This window comes from Vombatus ursinus, unplaced genomic scaffold, assembly GCF_900497805.2.
Source record: "Vombatus ursinus unplaced genomic scaffold, bare-nosed wombat genome assembly UNPS02014768.1, whole genome shotgun sequence".
Lineage (NCBI taxonomy): Eukaryota > Metazoa > Chordata > Mammalia > Diprotodontia > Vombatidae > Vombatus > Vombatus ursinus.
In genome coordinates, this window is record NW_020954546.1 from 21,457,391 (window position 1) to 21,482,246 (window position 24,856).

Sequence of the window (24,856 nt, forward strand, 5' to 3'; positions counted from 1 at the left end):
ATAGGTCAATAAGTTTGAACATGGACTTAAACAATATGCACACTTGCATTCCTCTGTCCCATAGCCCATGTAAGCATATCCCCAAAGGCCAGCAGGTTGAATTTTTGTGCTGTTTACATTCATGCTGAAGAAAATTCCCAAGGATAATTAAGTTCAGTCATTTTTCAGTCATGTCCAACTTTCTGTGACCCCTTTTGGGGTTTTCTTGGCAAAGGTGCTGGAATGGTTTACTATTTCCTTCTCCAGCTCATTTTACAGATGAAGAAACTGAGGCTAACAGGGTTACTTGACTTGACTACGGTCACACAGCTAGTAATGGTCTAAGGCCAGAACTGAACTCCCAAAGATGAGTCTTTCTAACTCCAGGCCTGGCACCATATCCACTATGCCACCTAGTTGCTCTGGTAATTAAATTACTAGTCCACAAACTGCTAGCTAAGAATAAGAGGAACTTATCAGTTAGCTGACAGCCCAAAATACAGGGTGTGCCCAGATGTTCTGTGCATTCACCACAGGTAATTTTCAAGGCGCCAACTTTACTAAATTCACTTTCTTCCCTTAAGCTAAAGCAAATGACAACTAAGAAATCTTTAAGATCCTTTTAAGATTCACTGATGTCTATGCAGAAGAAGCAAAGAAGAATGAACATACTTCTGAATCAGGCAGAATGCAGGTGATAATGAATGTTAAAAACAGTTCTCAAGTCTTTTCTCTGTCCCTCTCCTCCATCTCCTCTAGGAGAGCGCCCTTCAGCCTTTGTGGCCTGCCCTATCCTGTTCCTGATCCTCCTCTCTAGTTCTGGACGGTTCCTGGCATACCCTCTCTCGTGCTCACTCCTCTTTCGCTCTCTCTACAGTCTTTTCCTTGGGGAATGTGTCCTTTAACGGTCGCCAGGGGAACGATGACCCCCCTCTCTACATTTCCGGTCCCATCCCCTGGGACCAGCCCAAGCCACCCTCCAACTCGGAGGGTCTTGCCTTGGAGCTGCTGCTCGTCCTCTGTACTCAATGAAGACTGATGACATCGCTATGCTGGATCAAGGTACAGCAGGTTCAACTGTGGCTGATCAGTCCAGTGTGACTCTGCCACAGGCTGGGCACAAACAGCTCATCTGAACATCTGGAACAGAGACGTCTGTAGCCGTGCACATCGCCTCGTTTCCTTTGTGCCGCTGGGGTTCTGCTTTGCTCATAGGAAATGTGCTGGTGGTCCGTGCCTGTATCTCCCATGTCTCGCCATCGATACCAAAGGTCTTCACAGAGACCTTGAGAGTGTCCTTGTACTGCTTCTTCTGACCTCCACGTGAGTGCCTGGCCTTGTGTGAATTCTCCGTAAGACAGTCTTTTAGGCAAATGTACCTTTGGCATTCAAACGATGTGGCCAGCTCACCTGAGTTGTGCACTCTGCAGTAGACTTTGAATGCTTGGCAGTTCAGCTCTAGAAAGGACTTCAGCATCTAGAATTTTAACTGTCAGTTGATCTTCAGAATCCTCCTAAGACAATTCAAGCAGAAGCGCCTCAATTGTCTGGCATGGTGCTGATAGACTGTCCAGATTTCACAGGCATATGAGGTCAGCACAATGGCTCTGCAGACCTTCAGTTTAGCAGGCAGCCTGTTAACTTTTTGCTCCCACATTTTCCTTCAGAGACTCCCAAACACTGAGCTAACTCTGGCAATGAGTGCATCAACCTCATTATCCACTTTCCACCACTGGAAAGTGTACTGCCAAGGTAAGTGAACTTATCCACAGCCTTCAAAATATTTCCATTTACTGTGACCAACAGTTCAATGTATGGATGGTGTGGTGCTAGCTGGTGAAGAACCTGGTGTTTTTGTTTTGGGGTTTTTTGTTTTTGGTGTTGATTGGCAGGCCAAAATTGGTGCAAACAGCAGAGAATCAATCCATACTCTGATGCATCTCAGCCTCAGAGGCTGCATGGAGTACATAATCATCTTCAGAGAAGTCTATCTTGCCTCCCACTTTACTGAGAAAACAGAGGCTATCCATTGTGTAGCTCCTAGATTTGGGTTATAATTCTCCGTGGTTTCCTAAGAAAATTATCATGCTACTACAAGCAAACTGGGAGAGCAAGGAATAGTTTACCTGTCAGATCTATGGAGAACAGAAGAATTCATGACCAAACAGGAGATAGAGAACATTACGAAAAGCAAAACAGATAATTTTGACTACATTAAATTGAAAAGTTTTTGCACAAAGCCAAGGCAACTAAGATTAGAAGGAAGGTAGAAAACTGGGTAAGAATTTTTACAACCAGTCTCTCTGATAAGGACCTCATTTCTAAAATATATAGAGAATTAAGTCAAATTTATAAGAATACAAGCCATTCCCCAATTGATAAATGGTCAAAGGATATGAACAGACAGTTCTCAGATGAAGAAATTAAAGCCATCTATAGTCACATGAAAAAATGCTCTAAATCACTACTGATTAGAGAAATGCGAATCAAAACAATTCTGAGGTACCACATCACATCTATCAGAATGGCCAACATGACAAAACAGGAAAATGATAAATGTTGGAGAAGATGTGGGAAAATTGGAACACTAATGCACTGCTGGTGGAGTTGTGAAATGATCCAACAATTTTGGAGAGCAATTTGGAACTATGCCCAAAGGGCTATAAAAATGTACATACCCTTTGACCCAGCAATAGCACTTCTAGGGCTATATCCCAAAGAGATCACACAAACGGGAAAAGGACCTACATGTACAAAAATATTCATAGCAGCTATTTTTGTGGTGGCAAAGAATTGGAAATTGAGAGGATGCCCATCAACGGGGGAATGGCTAAGCAAGTGCTCTATGAATGTAATGGAATACTACTGTGCTATTAGAAATGATGAACAGGCTGACTTCAGAAAAACCTGGAAAGACTTGTATGGTCTGATGCTGAATGAAGTGAGCAGAACCAGGAGAACATTGTACACAATAACAGCCACATTGTGCAATGACTAATATTGATAAACTTAACCCCTCCTGGCAATACAAGGATCTAAGACATCTCCAGAGGCCTTGTGATGGAAAATGCTGTCCACATCCAAAGAAAGAACTATGGAAGTTGAATTGCTATTTTTTTTATCTTCTGTTGAGTTTTGTTTCCTTTTTCTGATGGTTCTTCCTATTGGTTTTAATTTCTAATGTGAAAATATGTTTAATATGAATGTAACTGTATAGACTATATCAGATTATGCGCCGTCTTGGGGAGGGTGGTGGGGAGGAAGGGGGGAGAAAAATTTTAAACTCAAAAGCATATGGAAGTGATTATTGATAAATCAAAATAAATTAATAAAAATAAAATAAAAATAAAAACAAAAGGCATCAGTAAAATTCACAAAAAAAAAAAGAAAATTATCATGCCATCTGCAAATAGGAATACTTTTGTCTCCTCTACCAATGCCTGTGTCTTCATTTCCCTTGTCTAGCATTTCTAGAACTAAGTCAAATTAGTTGGGGGTTTTGGGGAGGTTTCTAATACTTCTCCATTGCAAATAACACTAATTTTGGTTATCAATCAATAAGCATTTATTACCCACCATGTGCCAGGCACTCAGCTTGACCCTGGGAATACAGATACAAAAAAATGAAAAGATCCCCACTCTCATGGAGCTTACATCCTATCAAAAGAGATAATAAGTACACGAATAGGTATGAAGAAAATAAATATACAGGGTAATTAAATACAAGGTATTTGGGGGAGGGGGGAGAATATAAGCTGGTGCGGGGAGGGAAAACTCAAGAAAGGTTTTGTGCATAAGATGCTACTCAAGCTGCATTTTGAAAGGAGGGTTTTTATGAAGCCAAGGTGAAGGCTAAGTCTGCTCCAGACATGAGAGAGGGCCAGCGTAAAAGCATAAAGACGGGAGATGCAACGAGAAGGCCAGTGTGGCTGGACGGGGAGTCAAGCCACTCCTCCTCAGACCCCTTCGCTGGCTCTTTGCCCATGTCCTGGGCTCTGTCCTGGTTCAATCATCATCTCCATAAAGATGATTCCCATGTATATGGAGGTGTGTGTACATGTGCACTCATACATGAAGACCTGGTCGTAGGAGGCTGAGCCTTCATCACCAACTACCTATCAATCACTTCTCATCCTAAACCCTCTCTCCTCCTTCCAAACTCCCTCACTACTGTGAAGGTGCCCTCATCCAGCCAGCACCTCACGACTGCAATTTCTTGTCACTGGGCTCCGATGACTCTGACGAGAGAGTGAGGCCTCTGCCTCACTTAAATCCAATTTGGTCTCTTTGAGCATGAAGGACGCACTACAACGACAGCAATTTCGACCTTACCCTGGACCCCTCTTCCTCTGCTTCGCTGACCCAGCCAGTTATCCAATCTCGCCTTTCTGCCCTCACCACACACCCAAGCCCTTCTCCCCACTCACACAGCTCCTGACTCAGAAAGTTCTCTCTTCAAGATGCAGCTCAAGTACCTTCCTCAGCATGAAGCCTTTTGTGATCCCTCCTTCCCAAACTACCCTGAATATGTTTGTATCTGTTAACTTCATATTTATGCCGTGTAGCTTTTTGTAAGTACTGGTGATTTCCCCCATTAGAATGTAAAGCTTATAGTGAGTGGGGATGGTTTCATTCTTTATACTTGTATGGCCAGCCCCTAAACACAGCACCTGGCACCCAACAGGTGCCTTTTTGCTTGCATATTTTGTTTTTAAAAAGTTTTTCTTTCTTTCTTTTTAAATATCACCATAATTTTCCTCAGTATCCCTCCCCTGACTGACCCGTCAGTCAACATGCATTTTGTAAGCATCTACTGTGTGCTAGGCACTCTGCTGGAGCTTCCATACAAAGAAAGGCAAAGGGGCAGCTAGGTGGTGCAGTGGGTAGAGCACTGGCCCTGAAATCCAAAGGTCCTGAGTTCAAATCCAGCCTCAGACACTTGACACTTACTAGTTGCGTGATCCTGGGAAAGTCACTTAACCCTCACTGTCTCACAAAAACAAAACAAAAAGGCCAAGGTCTGGGGGCTGATGGTGGCGCAGTGCATAGAGCACCGGCCCTGAAGTCAGGAGGACCCGAGTTCAAATCCAGCCTCAGACCAAACACTTGACACTTACTAGCTGTGTGACCCTGGGCAAGTCACTTAACCCCAGTTGCCTTAAGGGGAAAAAAAGAAAAAAAAAAAGGTCAAGGTCATTCACTGCATCCTGGGCCATCTCTAGTCATCTTAAATTTGGAACTCAAAATCTTGTGGAAGGGAAGATATGCTTAACATCAACGTACACATAGAGCCTATATCAGATTGTGAAAATTTAAAACTCAAAATCTTATGGAAGTGAATGTTGAAGACTAAAAATAAATAAATAAATTATTTTTAAAAAAAAAGAAAAAAAGGTCTTACTCTCATGGAGCTCACAGTCTAATGGGAGAGATAACATGCAAACAACAATGCATAGACAAGATTTATACAAGATAAATTGGAAAAATCTAAGTTAGTTGAATCCGATTAGTTTTAAATTAAATGTACTTTTCATTTTTTAGTTTTCCATTTTATTTTTCCAATTACATGTAAAAACATTTTCTAACATTTGTTTTTTAAAAATTTTTGAGTTCCAAATTTGCTCCCTCCTTCCCCTCCCCTCCTTGAGAAGGCAAGTAATTTGATACAGATTACACATGTACAATCATGCAGAACATTTCCATATTAGCCATGTGGCAAAAGAAAACACAGACAAAAACACAACATGAAAAATAAAGTTAAAAAAAAAGTATGCTTCGATCTGCATTCAGACTTCATCAGTTCTTTCTCTTGAGGGGGGCAGCATTTTTCATCATGAGATCTTCAGAACTGTCTTGAATTATTGTATAGCTGAGAATAGCTAAGTCATTCACAGCTGATCATCATGTACTACTACTGTTACTATGTACAATGTTTTGCTGATTCTATTCACTTCACTTTGCATAAGCTCATGTAAGTCTTTCCAGATTCTTCTGAGAGCATCTTACTCACTTCTTTTTTTAATAGCATTTAAAGGTTTTTTTATTAATTTATTTTGATTTATCAACAATCACTTCTATAAACTTTTGAGTTTTAAATTTTTCTCTCCCTCCCTCCCCAAATCGGGGTGCAATCTGACATAGGCTATAAATATACATTCCTATTAAACATATTTTCACATTAGTCATGTTGTAAGGAAGAATTAGAACCAACAGAAGGTACCACAAGAAAGAGGAAACAAAACAAAATAGAAGAAAAAAAAAGAGAGCAAATAATATGCTTTGATCTGCATTTCTTTGGATATAGATAGCATTTTCCATCATGAGACTTTTGGAGATGTCTCAGATCCTTGCATTGCTGAGAAGAGCTAAGTCTATCAAAGTTACTCATTGCACAACGTAGCTGTTATTGTGTATGAGGTGTTCCTGGTTCTGCTCACTTCACTCAGCATCAGTCCGTACAAAGTCTTTCCAGGTTTTTCTGAAATCTGCCTACTCATCATTTCTTATAGTACAATAATTTTCCATCACAATCATATACCACAACCTGTTCAGCCATTCCCCAACTGATAGGCATTTCATCAACTTCCAATTCTTTGCCACCACAAAAAGAGCTGCTATAAATTTTTTTGTACATATAGGTCCTTTTCCTTTTTCTTTGAACTCTTGGGAGCAGGAGTAGTGGTATTGCTGAGTCAAAGGTTATACACAGTTTTACAGCCCTTTGGGTATATCTGTCCTCTACAATTAGACCAGTTCACAACTCACCAAGAGTGCATTAGTGTCTTTGCTTTTCCACATTCCTTCCAGCATTCATCATTTTCCTTGTCTGTCACATGAGCCAATCCGATGGGTATAAGGTGTTTCCTCAGAGTTGTTTTAATCTGCATTTCTCTAATCCAGGCCTGCAAACCTGTGGATGCTTACGGCTTGCCAAAGGATTTTGGTGGCCTGAGAAAACATCCTTTGTATGTAGAGGAAATCCTTTGGCGGGCTACAGGTTGTGCATTTTGGTTTACTTTTTTTTTTTTCTGTTGGGCAATGGGGGTTAAGTGACTTGCCCAGGCTCACACAGCTAGTAAGTATTATGTGTCTGAGGCCGAATTTGAACTCAGGTCTTCCTGAATCCAGGGCCGGTGCCCTATCCACTGCGCCACCTAGCTGCCCCAATTTAGAGCATTTTTTCATATGATTATAGATAGCTTTGATTTCTTCTGAAAACTAGCTGTTCATATCCTTTGGCAATTTATCAACTGGGGATAGTCGTTCTCTATATATTTGAGAATGAGGCCTTTATCAGAGAAACTTGCTGTAAAAAATTTCCCCCAGTTTTCTGCTTTGCTTCTAATCTTGGCTGTATTGGAATTGTTTGTGCAAAACTTTTTATTTTTTTTCTCTCAGAGACAACTGAGGTGGTGATTTGACCACTGTCACACAGCCAGCAAGTGTTTGAGGCCGAATTTGAACTCAGGTCCTCCTGACTCCAGGACCAGTGCTCTATCCATTGTGCCATGTAGCTGCCCCTATGCTTTACATTTAATGTAATCAAAATTATCCATTTTACTTCTCATAATGCTCTGTCTCTTGTTTTGTTAGGAATCCTTCCTTTATGCATAAATCTGACTGTAAGACAGTCTATGCTCCCCTAATTTGCTTATGCTAGCACCCTTTATGTCTAAATTATGTACCTATTTTGATTTTATCTTGGTATATGGTATAAGATGTTGGTCTGTACCAGGGGTGGGGAACTGAGGCCTCAAGGCCACATGCAGCCTTCTAGCTCCTTGGACAAGGACTTTTGACTGAGTCCAAGTTTTACAGAACAAATTCTTTTATTAAGGAGATTGTGCTGTGAAGTTTGGATTCAGTCAAAGGGCTGCACTTGAGGACCTAGAGGGCCACATGTGGCCTTAAGGCCATGGGTTCCTCATCCCTGGTCTGTATCTACTGTTGTTGTTGGTCAGTTGTTTCAGTCATGCCCAACTCTTCATGACCCCATTTGGGGTTTTCTTGGCAAAGATACTGGAATGGTTTGCCATTTCCTTCTCCAGCTCATTTTACAGATGAGGAAACCAAGAAACCAAGGCCATTAGGGTTAAGCGGCTTGCCCAGGGTCACACAGCTAGTAAGTGTCTGAGGCCAGATCTGAACTCAGGTCTTCCTGATTCTAGGCCTAGCTGCCTTAAGTATAGAAACTATTCTATACTAGTTTCTGCCAAACTGCTTTCCTGTCTTCTCAGAGATCTTTGTCAAATAGTGAGTTCTTTTCAACACTATTTTAAATTTAAAATAATAAAGGTTAAATATAATATTCCTCCATAAAAGTCCTACTCAGATGCCTCATGTTAGTATGGAGGTAATCTTCTTTTCTCCAAGGCTATATAGTGCAGCCTATCCTCTGGCAGGCTCACACCCAAATGTAAAGAGTAAGGTCTGTCATTCAAAGACCAGCCTAAATAAATTCAAAGGAAATTATCCTCAGAAGAATGGTTATCTAAGTGTTTTTGGCCACAGAAAATAAGCAATCATTATTTAAGGTCATAAGGGTTTCTGCTGGCATCATCTGTAAGTATGCAGAGTAATAAAAATCATAGCTCTTTGAAAAGTGAGCTTTTTTTAAGCCAACAATTAAAACAGCTCTAGGGCCAGCTAGGTAGCACAGTGGACAGAGCACCGGTTCTGGAGTCACAAGGACCTGAGTAAAAATCTGGTTTCAGACCAGACACTTGACACTTACTAGCTGTGTGACTCTGGGCAAGTCACTTAACTCCCCCAAACTGCCTTGCCAAAACAAAACAAAACAAACAAAAAAATCAGCTCTAAAATTTCACCTCAAGTCAAGTAAGTTAGGAAGGATGACAAAAGATGGAAATAATCAATATTGGAGGGAATATAGGCACACCAAAACACTGTTGGTGGAATTGTGAATTGGTCCAACTATTCTGGAAAGCAAACCGGAATTATGTTAAGAGTGATTAAAACATCCATACCCTTTGAATCGGAGATTCCATTGCTAAGCATATTATTGTCTGTACCCCCTCTCCCCCAGACAGAAGATCAGAGGCAGAAAGATCCCATATACGCCAAAATTTTCACAGCAACACCTTTTGTGTTACTAAAGAACGGACAACAAAGTAGATGCATGTCCATTGGGAAATGCTACACAAACTGTGGCAAACTGTAATGGAATATTACTGCACCACATGAAATGATGACTATGAAAACTTCAGAGAGGCATGGGGAGACTTAAAGAATGACAACCTCAGGACAGTCTCTAATTATAATGACCGAGCTTGTCCCAGGAGATATTTCACAAACTGGCCAACTTAAACCATGACGGGCTGCTGAGTTTTGCTCAATTCTTTTATTTCCTCTTCCTTTGGAGTTCTTTGTTACAAGGGATGTTCTTTGGAGAGGGGGAGGGGAGGGACATATTTGGAAATCAAAGCAATGCACAAATAAATAGCAACACATTTTTTTAAAAAGGCAAACTGATTTGTATGAACCAATTAAACAAGGTGGCAAATGTTCTATGCGGCCAATGTATCACACACAATTTTTTAATATAATGAAACTTGATTGAACTTACCTTTAATTGCCTTTACATCTGTGGCCTTGTCTTGTTCTTTGCCTTTCACTGTAAAAAAAAAAAGTCATTATCAAAAGCTGAAGTAAAACAGAGAATTCAAATACTGTACTTTGGCAACTAAGTGGATGGACCACAGTCCATCTGCTGTTTCAAATTAATGGAACCTTTAATTTTCAAAGACAAAAAAACATGCCTAACTCCTTCAGTTCATGTGCCTTCCTCTGCTGTAAAGTTTCAAGTTTTATAGTTACTTCATCTATTGAGAGAGAGAGAAGTCTGGACTAGGAGACCAAGTTCCCCTCTGGCTCTTTATCCTATGATCACATGAGTCCTCCTCATTTCTTACCTGGCTACACTACTCTGGGACTTCACTGACTTTTTCCCCTTTGCCCTAATACCTTGCTGGCCCCTCCCCACCCCCTTTCACATGTTGTCTTCCCCTATTAGAATGTAAGCTCCTTGAGGGAAAGGGATGATCTTTTTTTTTTAATTGTATCCTTGGCATTTAGCAGGCTCTTAATAAAACTAGAAAGAGTGAGAAAGAAAAAATCAGAGTGAAAGAGAGAAAGAAAGAAAGAAAGAAAGGTAAGAAGAAGAAGAAAGGAAGAAGGAAGGTGGGAAAAAAGAGGAAGGAAGGGAGAGAAAGAAGGAAGGAAAAGATATAATCCTCATGTGTTCATTCATATAACAGAATAGAATTACAGAATTCCAAGAGCTGGCAGAGACCTAAGAGGGCATCTAATCTAACCCAACCTATCCATGAACCAAAAATCCCCTTTACAACATTCCTGACTATTGTCTAGCAGCAAGAAGCACATCAACTCCAGAGTCAGGCCTGCCCAGCCATGACATTTTTCCTTCTCTATAAAATCCCTAATTCTGTCCTTATGGATTGAGAAGAAACTTTCATATAGTTTACCTGGGGAACAGCAATACAAGTTTATTCACTGACTCAAATATTCGAAGATAAGTCGTGAAAGTTCAATAGCATGAATCTGTAATGGACCAAGGGCAACTGTTCTGTGACTTTACCAGCCACGTTCAATGGAACAGAGAAGACAGACAATGTTTCAAACATCATCTGAAAATAAAGCCCCATGTTCGTAAGGTGGCTGGACCATAACATAAAAACACGCACCTCATGGCCCTCCCAGGAGCAGAAACAGCTTTGGAAAGGAAAACATCACTCCCGGGCAGGAGCATGGGCTGATTAAAGCTCAAGGTATTAAACCAGCACTGGCCCTAACTCAAAAATAAGAACCTGCTTCCCTGCTCCTTCCCCAATACTCCTTTCTAGCTTCCCAACAAAGTGCTAACATTCTTTCCTACAGAGGGAAAGGTCAGTGAGTGGCTGCCTGCTGCTGCTAACAGGTCAGGCAAGGTAGGAATTGTGACCAGCAATACGGCAAGGAGGTGGGCAGGGCTGGGTTCGAAGGACAGATACCTGACTAAGAGCAACAGAGAACTGGGCTGAAGGAGTGACAGTGAGAAGGAAAAGTAAAGAGTCTGGAAATGGGGGCTGATATGGCCATTTACATGAGAACTGAGTGTCCAAATGGCCAAAGCCAGATACACCAGTTTGGGTAATTCTAGGTAAGGCACTAATAGAAAGAAGGGAAGACCACAGCCTGAGCTCCCTGAAAAACCACCCTGCATCAATTATTTATACCAGTACGCAATTTCTGAGAATGAATACTACAACAGAGTTGTGATCTCACCAACGTGGGTACTTCCTGCAACAACGCAGATCCCATCATCTATCCATGTCCTTCCACGGTTTCAACACTGGGAGTTCCTCTGAAAAGCCTGACAGAGATCTCTCTCGTGTTCCTCTAAATGTTTAGACTGTCTAAAGACTGGGTGCTCTTAGCACCCTCTGTCCATTTTTTGGTCCCTCTTCTGATAACTGCAGAATCCAAATCCTGCCCTCTACTCCGCCAGGGTTGATGGCCACTTTTTAGTTTTATCTGTTGGTGGGTTGCCATAACTAAGAATTTATCACCAACTAGTCAGTCCCTTTCTGGTTTTGCAGGCACAATCTGTTTTATGGTCCATACCTGAAGTCTTTTCAGCATAACAGATTTGGAGCTAGAAGAAATTTAAAGGTCATCTAGTCCAAATAGTTCCTGGGAGCAGCTAGGTGGAGCAGAGGATAGAGCGCCAGACCCAGAGTCAGGAAGACCTGGGTTCAAAACCAATCTCAAACACTTATTAACTGTGTGATCCTGGGCAAGTCACTTAACCCTGTTTGCCTCAGTTTCTTCATCTGTAAAATGAGCTGAAGAAAATGGCAAACCACTTTTGTGAAGAAAACCCCAAACTCATGAAGAGTCAGACATGACTGAAACAACTGAACAACAAAGTCCAACATACTGAGGACTGACCAGTATGCACATTAAAGAAATGAAATACATACACAGAAATATTAGCTCCCGCCACATGCTAGATGGCATATTAAAAAAAAAAAAATGTTAATTCCTCATCGCAGCAAATCTTACATATGATCTCTGAAAAGAAAAAAAATGCTCTGCCAAAATTCATCAAAAGTACATATTTCTTGATGGCCTGTATGTTTGTTGTTAAGGAACCAGTCTAAATTATGAGAGGCTCACAGTCATGTTAGCCACTGTGACAAATTTCTGGGCCTCAACAATTCTCAAAGATCACCAAAGTCGTAGAGAAACTGCAATCTGCATAAGTATAAAGACCATTCATACCAATGAAATCAGACATCCAAGTAGTGAAACATCAAAACATGTTTATCTTCATTCCCCAAATGGCAAAGCCAGATCAACGCTATCACACCTTCCTCAGTGGAGGTGGGGTTGAACAGCCTTCTCGTTTAAGGACACACCAAAATTAAGCATAAAGCATCACAGAACTCCCTTGACATGGCATCGTTGGCTTCATACTTTTTGAAAACCAATGCTATAAAAACATCACTTTCCACTTCTCTGAGGCACAAGAGGTGCAATGAATCCTAAAAGGAACGCCTAACATCCCGAGCAGCAGACATGCTATTACAGGATTCCCATGTAAAAGACTAAAAGGCTACCATTTAAATGAAGCTCACGAATACATGGGATCTACTCCAATGAAGTTAAATAGGGCAAACACTTAATTGGTCCAAATCTCTCCGGGAAAGGGTAAAGTTAATTTTCATTCTCATGTAAACAAAATGCATAAATACACAGGACAACTAGAGAATAATGTAGTTTGAGCTGGAAGGAACCTTAGAAGTCATCCAATCTAATCTCTAATTTTATGGATAAGAAAACTGAGGCTGAGAAAATGACCTGTCCAAAGTTAAACACACAGGAAGCAGTGGAGCCAGGACCATCAGACAAATTCAACTCTCTTCCCTCCATACCCTACTGCACATGGCATATCCTGCCAAAAGAATATAAAGTCCTTGAGAACTGGACTTTGTCATTTTTTTATCTTGTATCCCTAACGCCCAAGCCAATACTTTGAACACAGTAGGCACTTAATAAATGTTGAGTTCATAAAAAGAAAATACTGGAAGTCTGGGGAAAAAAACTGCAGCAAAAAATGTGCCAGAACTTCAGAAAAACCTGGAAAGACTTGTATGGACTGATGCTGAGTGAAGCGAGCAGAACCAAGAGAACCTTGTACACAGTAACAGCCACATTGTGTGATGACTAACTTTGATAGACTAAGCCCTTCTCAGCAATGCAAGGATTTAAGACATCAAAAGTTTCATGATGGAAAATGCTATCCACATCCAAAGAAAAAATTATGGAGTTTGAATGCAGATCAAAGCACACTATTAGCTTTTTTTTTTTTTTACTTCTGTTTTGTTTTGTGTCCTCTTTCTTGTGGTTCCTTCTATTGGTTCTAATTCTTCCTTATAACAAGACTAATGTGAAAATTAAAAAAAAAAAAAGTACGTGCCAGAGATCTTAAACAACATAGGTAACAAGCATTTATTAAACACCTATGTGCCAGGCCAAAGACATTCCCTGCCCTCAAAAAGTTTATACTCTACTTGGGGTGTCAGGGAAGGGTGACAATATGTACATATATAAATGAGATATATATACTCAAAGGTTGAAATATATGTGTGTGTGTAGATAAGATTTTTTTTTCTAATTACTATGTTAATTACTTTTAAGTTTCAAAAAATGAACTATTTAAATATAGGTTAAGTTGGCTAAGGGAGTGAATAGCTCAAACTTTTCCATTAATAGTAAGAGTACTTAAAAATAAATCCTGTGATCACAGTTTTGCTACAGTGTCTTTCTGAATATTTTAATGAGGGGGACTGAAGGGGGAAGATGTCAAACTTGTTGATGAATCCATCACAGGACTCAGGACCTCAAAAGAGGGTAACATCCCCGGAATACAACACTGTCACTTCAGAGAGAGTTAAGAGCCAGAATTCATCTGCAGTCACTCTCTCCAAATCACTATGGTATTTAAAGGTTTATATATTTCCCTAACTCATCCATTCTTACCTGTTTCTATAACCAACATCCTAGTTCTCATTATACAGTGCCTGGATACCCACAGTACTTTCCTAATTTCTCTGCCTCTATTCATTCACTCAACAAATATTTAGTATAGGCAGTTCTGCTATAATACATTTCAAAAAACGTGAATCTGTTCCATTGTGATTGGTTTATCAGGGAATATTTTGAGCATAACTTGAATTTCCAGTTTGCTTCATTGCAATTTCTTCCTTGCAGATAACTGCCCTACTTCACAGTAACTCCTGAGCTGTAACCCGTCTGAAGTCCACTTACATAAGCAAACTTCAGGTCTTTTTCAAAGTAAAGTGCTACACTGATTGTATATATTCTGGGGCAATAGGAACTGTGACTAGGGAAAGGTTAGTATGAACCTAGACCACCCCCATCCCCTTCTACTAGGCCCGCCCAACTTGTTTCTGAAGCGCAGTGTAGGGGGGAGGGACCTCACTGTTTATTTTATTTTTTATGTATTTAACATGTATAAAAAGATGTTCTTATTTTTATTAGGTTCCTGTCTTTCTTTGCGTGTCACTGGTGAAGTTTTTCAGTGTCATGCCCCTAACCCCATTTTCCCCATAAGCTCTGTGCTTTTTACTGATCGATGCTCTTGGAGTGCACATGTCGGGTCACAGCTGAACTAACTGTACCTGTTCACGTAAGGCACTACGGCAGACAGACATGACAAAGTTAAGACGTGTTCTCTGTCCTCATGGAGCTGAAAGCCTGACTCTGAAACATTTCCTATACCAACAGCAGCTATTTTAAGCATCATTTTCATGACATCATTCCTCCATACGAGGAGGGCCAAGGGCTTCCTACAGCCTATCAAGTCTAATCCCAACTCCTCCGCTGACCTTCAGATCCTCTATCCCAAGTACAATTCAACCACAAGCTTCCTTATTTTCCAACATTGCTTCTCTCAGCTTCAGCCAAAATGATTTGCTTATCATCTCCTAGGAATAATGAACTGGCTTACAGATATTCATGCCTTTGCATAGGCTACTCTTCTCCCAAAACCCTTTCTAATCTTCGTTCATTTACAAACTTCACTTTCTCCTAACAGCCACCTCTAAATTCACACCCCCAAGGTAAATTCTGCCTGGTTCATTTTACTAGCCTTGGTGACTCCAATACTCAGAAGCCACCTAAGCGCTTTCTAATTGCAAAATAGCGATTAACATTTGGTGATAGGCTAATTTGTCCTTAGGCTCTCCCTCTCTTTCCTGTATGGGGGCCATCTCTTTACACGTCTGAATTCCTCATTATACCCTCTACAGCATTTAGTATAATGCTCAGAAAATAAGAGACCCTCAAATACTAATTGGCTAGGAAACAATACAGAGACTACTTTAGTAGTACAATCTCAATACAGTCACTACATTCTGTTACAGAGAAGCTAAAAGGATAATATCCTAAACAGGAATTTCACAAGACAGTAGTCTGGGAAGGCTGATGCCTACTAGGATATGACAGGACATAATAAATCCCCCTCCCTCACCCTCCAGCCAAAACCTACCACCCATCACACTCCAAAAGTTTTTAAAGGGCCAGGACCCAGTAGAAAAAGAGCTGTCATATGGAGCACTTTGTGTTTAAGCATTTTAAAAAAACAACAACAAACCCCAAACCCACCCAGTCAGTTAAGAGTCACAGAGACAAGCAATAGCACCAGGACTGTAACAGAGGTGCCTCCACATTACTTCCCCTAAGGTATGCCTAAGATACCAAGTATCCCTTGGAACAAAGATAGTACCTTGCCATTTTCACAATGTTTCTCCATATGGCCTCCTATTCTCACAACAACCCTATGAGAAAGCCAAGGCAGGGATTATTAGCCCTGTTTTACAACCAGAGAAACAGGCTCAAAGATTTTAACCACTATCCAAATCTATATGGTTTGTAAACAATGGAATCAGAACAAGTAGGTCTGAGCCCTTAACCATCCTCCTCTTCTTCAACACCACACTGCACCTCTCAAGGAGGAGAGGGGCTGAACTCCCTTCACCTCACGCTGAAAGACCCACATATGGCGATGTCACCACAGTGGTAGAAAAACAAATCCAAGGTGGAAAAACTTGAGAGCACTGATATCCACACCCTTGGTCATGAGAGTGGCAGAACTGTATCCCAGAAGGATACCATTCCATGTACCATCCTTAGCAACTCCTGCTTTTGTGCTGCTTGGCTTATATTCAGGTTTTTTTTTTTTAAATGTTTTGTTTGTTACTGTTGTTTGGTTTTGTTTTTCAGCGTTTGCACCCCCTTTCACTGGTTCTTATTCATTAATCTTGCTTTTATGTGATGGAATTTTTTTTCTTTTTCTCTCTCTTTTTTTTTTTTGGCTAGGCAATCGGGGTTAAGTGACTTGCCCAAGGTCACACTAGTAAGTGTCAAGTGTCTGAGGCCGGATTTGAACTCAGGTCCTCCTGACTCCAAGGCTGGAGCTCTATCCACTGCACCACCTAGCTGCCCCCATGTGATGGAATTGTTTAAAAAGATATAGCAAACCTTGTTTTAAAAGACATCAACAAGTCATTACCAATACAAGACCTTGGATAGACCGAAATTCCTATGCCAAAATGTTAAAAACTGCCAGAATCCCAGACCAATAGAGGACCAAAGATGAAAAACCCGTAACATGCTTTCCCTCCTGCCAGCTTAGGATCAAAGCACGAAAAATAAGCACAGCCTCAGGCACTTCCTCAAGGATTCATTTGTTACTAGTGTTCTAAACGTGAGTGAACTCTGATTTCCCTATTTGAGTTATGTTCTTACGTTAAAAGTAAAGTAAAAGCCAGTATAATTCTAATAGAACCGGCCATGGCCATCCATTGAGCTTCTCCAGGTTTAAGTGTATTAATGGCATCTAAACAAAACTGACTCATTTGATTTAAAGTACTAAAACATGTTAAAAGATTCAATAATACCACAAGTGTCACAACTCTACCTTATTCTCATTTTGCTTTGGCATTTAAACCTTGTTTGTAATCACAACTATGTTCCTTAGCAGCAAGATCAAAGGTTGGAAGAATGCATACTGTGACTAAACGGGTCATCAAACAATTGGTGTGATTCTGGAACTTAAAGAAAATGCATTTACAGATGTTAAAATAAGAGTTCAATTGTCACAATATAGCTGTTTCAAGCACACAGGAAGTGAACATTTATACATCAATTAAAGCAGCACCTTTAAGAAGAAACCTCACAAATCAACTTCCGTGTGTCTCTTTAGATGAACGAATTTACTCAAGGACCTACTTGCAGCAAATTTCTGAATGAGCAATGATGCAGACAAACTCAAAACTGCAGTTTCAACTCCGGCCAATATTCAATTCAAACCATTTCCTGGATTTAGTTAGGCAAAATAACTCCTCGATATAGACCAGGGGTAAGGAACCTGTGACCTCAAGGCCACATGTGGCCTTCCAGGTCCCTGGGTGTGATCTTTTGACTAAGTCCAAGTTTTACAGAACAAATTCTTTCATTAAGGGGATTTGTTCTGTGAAGTTTGGATTGGAGCACGTGAGGACCTAGTGGGCCACATGTGGCCCTGAGTCTGCAGGTTTCCCACCTCTGATATAGACAAACTATTTTTCTAGCCTCCATGTGTACATACTACAACTAGTCATAGGACACAAAATTAATCTCCTGCATAATGTTCTTTCGTTTCCTTTATACAGTACCTTACTTCCATCTTATCTGGTGACTCAACATAAAATAGAATTAATTCTGCTTAGTTAGAAAAAGTACATTAACTCTACATTTCTATAACCTCTTTGAAGACACACACAAAATCTCAGATGCAGGGCAGAATAGAGGATTTTTTTAAAAAAAGTTTTCCATTACTGGGTCCCTTGCCTTCTCCCAGCAACAACAAAATGTAAAATGCATCTAGTGCAATCATCTTAGACTTAATTCAAAATACTACAAGCAGGTCATTCATGAACCACTGGCCTGGGAAACCTTCCAAAAACCCATCAACAAAACAAGACCAGTCCTTAGAATGAAATCTTTACACTGCAAAGCAAAAAAGCATATTTTAAATCTTTAACATGTACGCAGGCCTCCACATTTATACAACTAACATAATATTGTCTGAAATACCAGTCTGTCAGCTATTTCCAACAAGAAGCAAAAATGGCAAAAGACAATGAGAATGAGCAACTCAGCTTTTTGTACTTAGGCAATGGTTTGCACTTGGTTTTAAATCATGCTATAGATAGCCTGGCAGGGCAATTCCCTAAGCCAGATACCCTTTAAAACTTGAAAATTCAGTTCGTAAACTATAAAAGAAGGACCATTCAGGACACAAAGGCCTTCCTTCCAAATGCAAGGTAAGACTAACAACTCAGAAAAGGGTGGAAGGATAAGAAGAGAACTGTATAAGGAAATTGGGACCATTCGATTATTTTCTAGGTAGATAAAAAAAAAGATGCTCATTCACTTCCTTTTGGTTTTGTTACTGCAGAAATATTAATAACAGCAGACTACAATCATTTGATCTTTTTAAGTGATAGCGGTCTGTCAATTTCTTCCAAAGCTTGGTTCCCTGCTTCCATCTGTTCCTAATACCACTAAGAAAAGAGTTAAACTTTTCTAGGGAAGTTTCTGATTAAAAGAGAAATATGAACACTCCTCACATTGCTATTACCTATATTTAACTGCATCCAGCACCTCAAATAAAAACCTTGTAGACTCACAATCCTTTGACCCAGAGATCCCAACACTAACAATATGGTCTAGGGATAGTATTAAAAGGTAAAGAAGACCTATCTGCACAAAAATATTCTTAGAAGCTTTATAATAACAAAAACTAAAAACTAAAAAACTAAAAATGACCTAACATCTGGGAACGGCTGAGTAACGTGTAGTAGGATATAATTGTAACAGAGTACTATCACAAATAAAAAATGACAACTAAGAAATGTAGAAAGCCTTGTAACCAAGTGGAGTGATAACATCAGAATTAGAACACCCACACCACACTAAGACCACATTTTTAAAAATCTTCTAAAAATAACAAAACATTTTAAGTATACAGATGAGGAAAGACTGAAAGACAATGCAAATAAATTATTTTGTAAGGAAAAAAAACACTGACTTAAGTCCAAAGAGTATACTAGTTTCATCATGAGTAAAAAAAGAAAAAAAAATTGAACTCAATTTTAACTGATAAAACAAATTTTAAACTCATTTTAACTGCTTCATATTAATTCTAAGCAACAATAATAGGTCACACAAGAGACCTCAGTATTTCCATCTTTTCACCAGTGAACACAAGGTCTGCCTATTTTTTAGGACATGAAACAAGGCTTGAGGAAAAAAAAAATCAACTCCACAGAACTTTCCTCTTTGATCACATTTTGTCATCTTTGCTTCAGTTACAGACAAGTATGCTGACTTGACTTCTCTTTTCAGAATTACACATTTAATATGGTTTTGCCTAAAAAAAGGCATTAAGCAATAAAATTTGCTCACATTTTAAATAGAAAGATGGCTAGATTAAAAAGTCTTCTGGATTCTAATTTCTGATCTGCCACTGTGCAAGTCTGGTACCTCAGTTTTCAATAACTGTTAAATGGGGATAATGCCATCTTGGATATCACCCTCACAGGGTAGCTGCAAGGATCAAAGGAAATATGTGAAAGCATTTTGAAAAAGAATAAAACCCTATACAAACATAAGACATTGGGACTGTTGCTAATAAAGGCAGCAAGATGAATGTGCACATATTGCGAATTCTGGGTAAAAATGGTATTTCCACTAATAAGAAAGTGAGACTACCCAGCACACAGCTCACCAAACTTGTATCTCATTTTTACTACCACCATGTTTATCTAGCCCTGTCTCCAACAAAGCACTATGCTAGGTACTAGGGATATAGAAACAAAATAAAAAGCAGTCCCTACATACAGGCAAAATTTACATTCTATTAAGAATGGGGAGAGAAACGAACAGCTACAGGCATAGCCAATAGCTTCCTATAAGAGGCAGCAAGTGAATGGTGCCTTGGAACAGTGTGCTTTTGGCGACTGGGGGATAATCAGTGTAAAAGTGGGAGGTAGAAGAGGGAATGCTGAATTCAAGGAACAGTAAGTTGGCCATTGGCTGGAACACAGCTTGAGAAGGAGATAATGTAAAATAATCCTGGAAAAGTAGGCTGGGGCCAGATGGGGATGGGGTGTAAATGCCAAACTAATGAGTTTGTGTTTTATCCCTGAGGTAACAGGAAACCACTGGAGGTTTTCAAACAGGGGGATTATATGGTTAGACCTGTGTTTTTAGGAAGATTACTGTAGCAGCTGTGCAGAGTATGTATTGAAGGAGAGAAAATAGAAGTCAGAGTCCAATCTGGAGCCTGTTGCAATAGTTCAGGTGAGAGATAAAGATGGTCTTAACCAAGGCGATGGCTCTGGTGATAAGGGGAAAGAAGTGAGACATGCTATGGTGATAGAACTGATAAGACTTTGCAACTGATTGGACATGGAAGATGACAAAGAAACTGGGTTATGTTAACAATTTTTTTAAATGGGTTCCCATGCTTCCTTATTATATTTAAATGGCTCATTGATGAGATCACCCCCAAGCGCTCTCAGAAACAGCCGGCTTGCTCATCCCTAAAAGACTTGCACTACCTACCTCACAGGATTGGACGGCAGAGGGGCATGAATGTGTTATCATTCCTGTGCTAGCACAAGGTTGTCATTCACACCATCACAGCATCCACAAATACTGTGTCAAAAGGCTTGAACTTACTTTACGAGATCTGGAGGAATTCTTTATTTCTGAGTAATAACAACAAGGACTGATAGGAAAATACTACCAAAGGGGGTGGTGGGTTTCTAGCAGCTCACTTCGAGCGGCCGCTTAGGGGTAAAAAATGCTGACCGAACACGGGATGGGGATAGGACTTGGGGTTTCACTGGCGCGTGGGAGGAGGAGCCCTCCCTGGGGCGAAGCAGGTCATCATCTTCTCCCGGTCAGGCTAAGCGCATACCCTCCTGGGTCCCAGACCACCGAGCCATGCCTCCTCTAAAGTGATTTATCCCAAAGTTCAACACGCAGAAGCTTCGTAAAGAGAGGCTCGGCTTCGCCGGCACCGGCGGCAGACGTTCCTCTGGAGGAGGGGCATCTTCCTCCCCGGCCACAGCCGAGGTAGAGCAGCACTTAGGAAGCACCTACTACGTGCGAGGCGCTGCGCGAAGGTCACTCCTGGTCACTCTCCAAGCGCACCCACGGGCAAGCGCCACGGACTCCCGGACCAAAAGCCAGGCGCCCCGGGGCGACCTTGGGCGGGTGGCCTGCCCTCAGTTTCCTCCCCGGGAGCAGGGCTGGGTGGGCGCTAGGGCCGCTCGCTGCCCGGGCTCCCCCGAAGGGGGCCTTCCAAATTCTAGGGGCCCAGGTGGCTCTAAGAGTCAAGTGCAAGGCCAGGTCAGCGCGGCGGGGGGCCCGCGCCCGGCCCGGCCCGGCCCGGCGCAGAATAGCGCGGGAGTCCGGCTCCGCTCCCGGAGCCGGGAGCCCGGAGCCCGGCCCCGCTCCCCGCCCCGGCCCCGTCGCCTACCTTTCCGCCGGAAGAAGGCCATGGCGGGGCCCGGGCCGGGGCGGAGGGCGCGGGGGGACTCGCGCGGGGCAGCCCCGGCTCCCCTCATTCAGTGACCGGTCCCCCCGCCGGAGCGAGCGCCGGCGGCTCCCGCAGTGGCCTGCCCAACTAACCCGAGAGAGGCTCCTTCCTCCCGGCGCCGCCGGCGCTGCCGGCGCCTCCCACTGCCCGGGCGGCCGCCACAGCCGCCACCGCAGCCGCCATGTTGTCAACAAGCCGCCCGCCCCGGAGTTCCGGCCCCTTCCCGGCGCGGGGCATCACGGGAGGTTACCGCTTTCCCCTTCCCCCACCGCACCCCCTCCACGCCTCCGCCCCCTCGGCCTCCGCAGCCCTCTCCGTACACGTGACCCGCCGTGGGGCCGCAGGCGCAGTGGGGGGTCGAGGGCGGGGCGTTCCTTCTCCCTCTCCCTGACCCGCCCCGTGGGCGGGGCTCTTCTGCTTTGACCTGGTTCTCGCAGACGGTCGCTCTGTTGGCAGCTTTTTTCTAACGTCAGGGATTATTCACCGTGCTTTTAAAAAATATTTCGACAACTGAATTTGAAGATAATAGGTCCCCTTTGTAATCTTATGTATTTTATTTAATGCATTTAAAAATATTCCTCTGATTGCCCAAGGGGTCCAGGACCCCCAAAAAAGTCAAGAACCGCTGGTTTACTGCTGCTACCCCTTGGGAGCTTTGTGTGTAAAGCTCCCAAAGAGGATACAGTATAGTTAATTAATTAATTAATAATTAACAGTATAGGTAATAAAATCCTGGAAAGCAAAAGTCACCAGCTAACAAGGAAGGGGGGGGGGACATCCTACTGGGTGCCTGGCACTGGCGTGAAGGTCAAGAAGGCAGCCTGCACGGGGCTCTGCAGTACTCCATTGTCGGTGGAGCTGGGAACATTAAAACAATTCGGAATCATACTAAGAAGAATGCATCGAATTGTAGGTGCCCTTGGAACCAGTGATACCACTACTAGACATTCCCCAATCAATCAATAAACATGTTTTAAGTGCCTACTATGTGCAGGGATACAAGTACAAAAAAAAGACAGTCCTTGCCCTCAAGGAGTTTGTCATCCATCTAACTGGGGAAGACAATACATAGATGAAAAGGGGAGGAGGAGGAGAATGTACCAGATGGTAAAGAAGTCATAGAAGTCCCAAAATAGTACAGGCAGGTGGTCTCTCCTTAAAAGGATGTTGGAGGGGCAGGTAGGTGGTGCAGTGGATAGAGCCCCTGAAGTCAGGAGGACCTGAGTTCAAATCCGCCCACAGACCAAACACTTGACACTTACTAGCAGTGTGACCCTGGGCAAGTCACTTAACCCCAATTGCCTAAAAACTGACAAAAAAAAAAAAAGGGGATGTTGTACCACCCTGGAGTTAGGAGGACCTGAGTATAAATTCAGTCTCAGACACTTACTAACTGTGTGACCCTAGGCAAGTCACTCAATGCTGATTGCCTTTAAAAAAAAAAGGCTTGGAGTTCATGACCCCACCCTCCAGTCAGTGATGAGGTGAAGTACTAAGTAAGCTCCATGAGATCTTACAGGATGATGAGGTGATCCCAATATTGAGGTTCCAGGGGCCTGGTGGAGTGGTACAGCCAGGTGAGAAATGAGATCAAAGTCATAGGGAAAGTCTTAGCTGTACAAAACTAGAGGATGTCTCAAGAGTCTTAGTGTGGAAACTGCACCATCTTTATATCATCATTTTTAAGGTGACTATTATGGAAATCTTCTGTTTCTACATCACCTACATTTCCCAATGTATTCCTCTTCTCTAACCTTCCCAGAGACCTTATAAGGCTTTTTTTTTAAAAGAAGAAAAAAACAGTTCAGTAAAACTAACCGACATATAGAAAAAGTTCGACATATTCTACACTCAGCCCAGTACCTCATCCTTTTGAAGAAGAGGAAGAAGTGCTTTCTCCTGTCTCTTCTTTGGAACCAAGGTTCTGATTTTACAAGATGATCTGGGTGGATGGCTGAAGCATGTTCTGGTGGCTAGAGTCAGCCAGGAGATAGAGTGGGCTAGGTTTACTGTCATGCAGTTGGGTTGGGAGTTCCCAAAATGAGTATCCATAGTCACTGACTGACTGACTGACCAACTGACCGACTTCCCCAGGATCTGGGGCCTAGATTCTGGAACACTTGCTGTATAAATCCAGGTATCAGGTCTGATGTGGAGGATGCTGCAGGAGGTAGGTAGGAGGAGATGAAATAACCTGGTTGGACGGCTGGATGGGTTATGGAGCTGAAGCATAAAGTCTTGCTGTTTTCCTGTTTGTGTTTAGTTCACTGTAAAAGGGGGGGAGAGAGAAGAGAGGAGAGTCAGAGAGGGGAAGGGAAAGAAAGAGAGACAAAGAGGGAGAGAGAGAAGGAGACAAAGAAAAAGAGGGAGAGATATAGGAAAAACAGACAGAAAGAGAAAGAGACAGGTAAGAGAGACAGAGAGAGGGAGGGAAGGAAGGAGAGAGGGATAGAGAGACAGATGAGAGAGAGAAGAGGGAGAGGGGAAGAAGGAGAGATACAGAGGGAGGAGGAAGAGAGAGGGGAAGGGAGAGTGGGGGGTGTGAGAAAGAGAAGAGACAAAGATAGAGAAGGGGGTAGAGGGAAATAAAGGTAGAGATACAGACAGATCCAAATGTATAGAGTTCCTGTCTTCCTTATCTCTCATTTATTTAAAATTTCTCTTTCCAATACATTTTGACTTCCATTTTTATAATAAGAATAAAAAAAGGCAAAATTTCCCAAAGAGATAAAACAAAGATACAAAGTTCAATTTGTTGTTTTTTAATTTGCTTAAGTGGAACACTAATAACTTAAAATGTTGAGAGAATAATTTTCCTGAAACCATTTAAACCATGTGAGACTAGAGAAAGAGGAACGTTTGTTGATTGGATAAATCAAAGAATATTTATGCTCCTGTTCTCATCAGTCAGTCAATCAACAAGCATTATCTATTAAGTACCAACTGAGTTCCAGGCACTGTGCTAAGAACTGGGGATACTCAGAGAGGCAAAAGACAGTCCCTGCTCTCATTGAGCTCCCATTCTAATGGGGGAGAGCACATGTGAACAGCTCTGTATAAACTAGATATATGCGCAGTAAATTGGGGGGAAGGCATTAAATCAGAGGGAAGGCACTCAGATTAAAGAGGACTAGGACAGACTTCCTGCATCAGGTGGGACTTGAGTTGAGATCTGAG

General features: G+C 41.8%; 1 protein-coding gene across 1 annotated transcript in view; it reads right to left on the reverse strand.

The window, feature by feature from the left end:
• AKAP10 (A-kinase anchoring protein 10) overlaps positions 1–21,707 on the reverse strand; it is a 55,213-nt gene extending 33,506 nt beyond the window's left edge. Inside the window, exons 1-2 of the mRNA XM_027861816.1 lie at positions 21,620–21,707; positions 9,566–9,613 (exon numbers count right to left, since the gene is read on the reverse strand). Of these exons, the coding sequence (XP_027717617.1) occupies positions 9,566–9,613; positions 21,620–21,707 (136 nt within the window). The remainder of the gene's footprint in view (positions 1–9,565; positions 9,614–21,619) is intronic.
• Between the last annotated feature and the right edge of the window lie 3,149 nt (positions 21,708–24,856).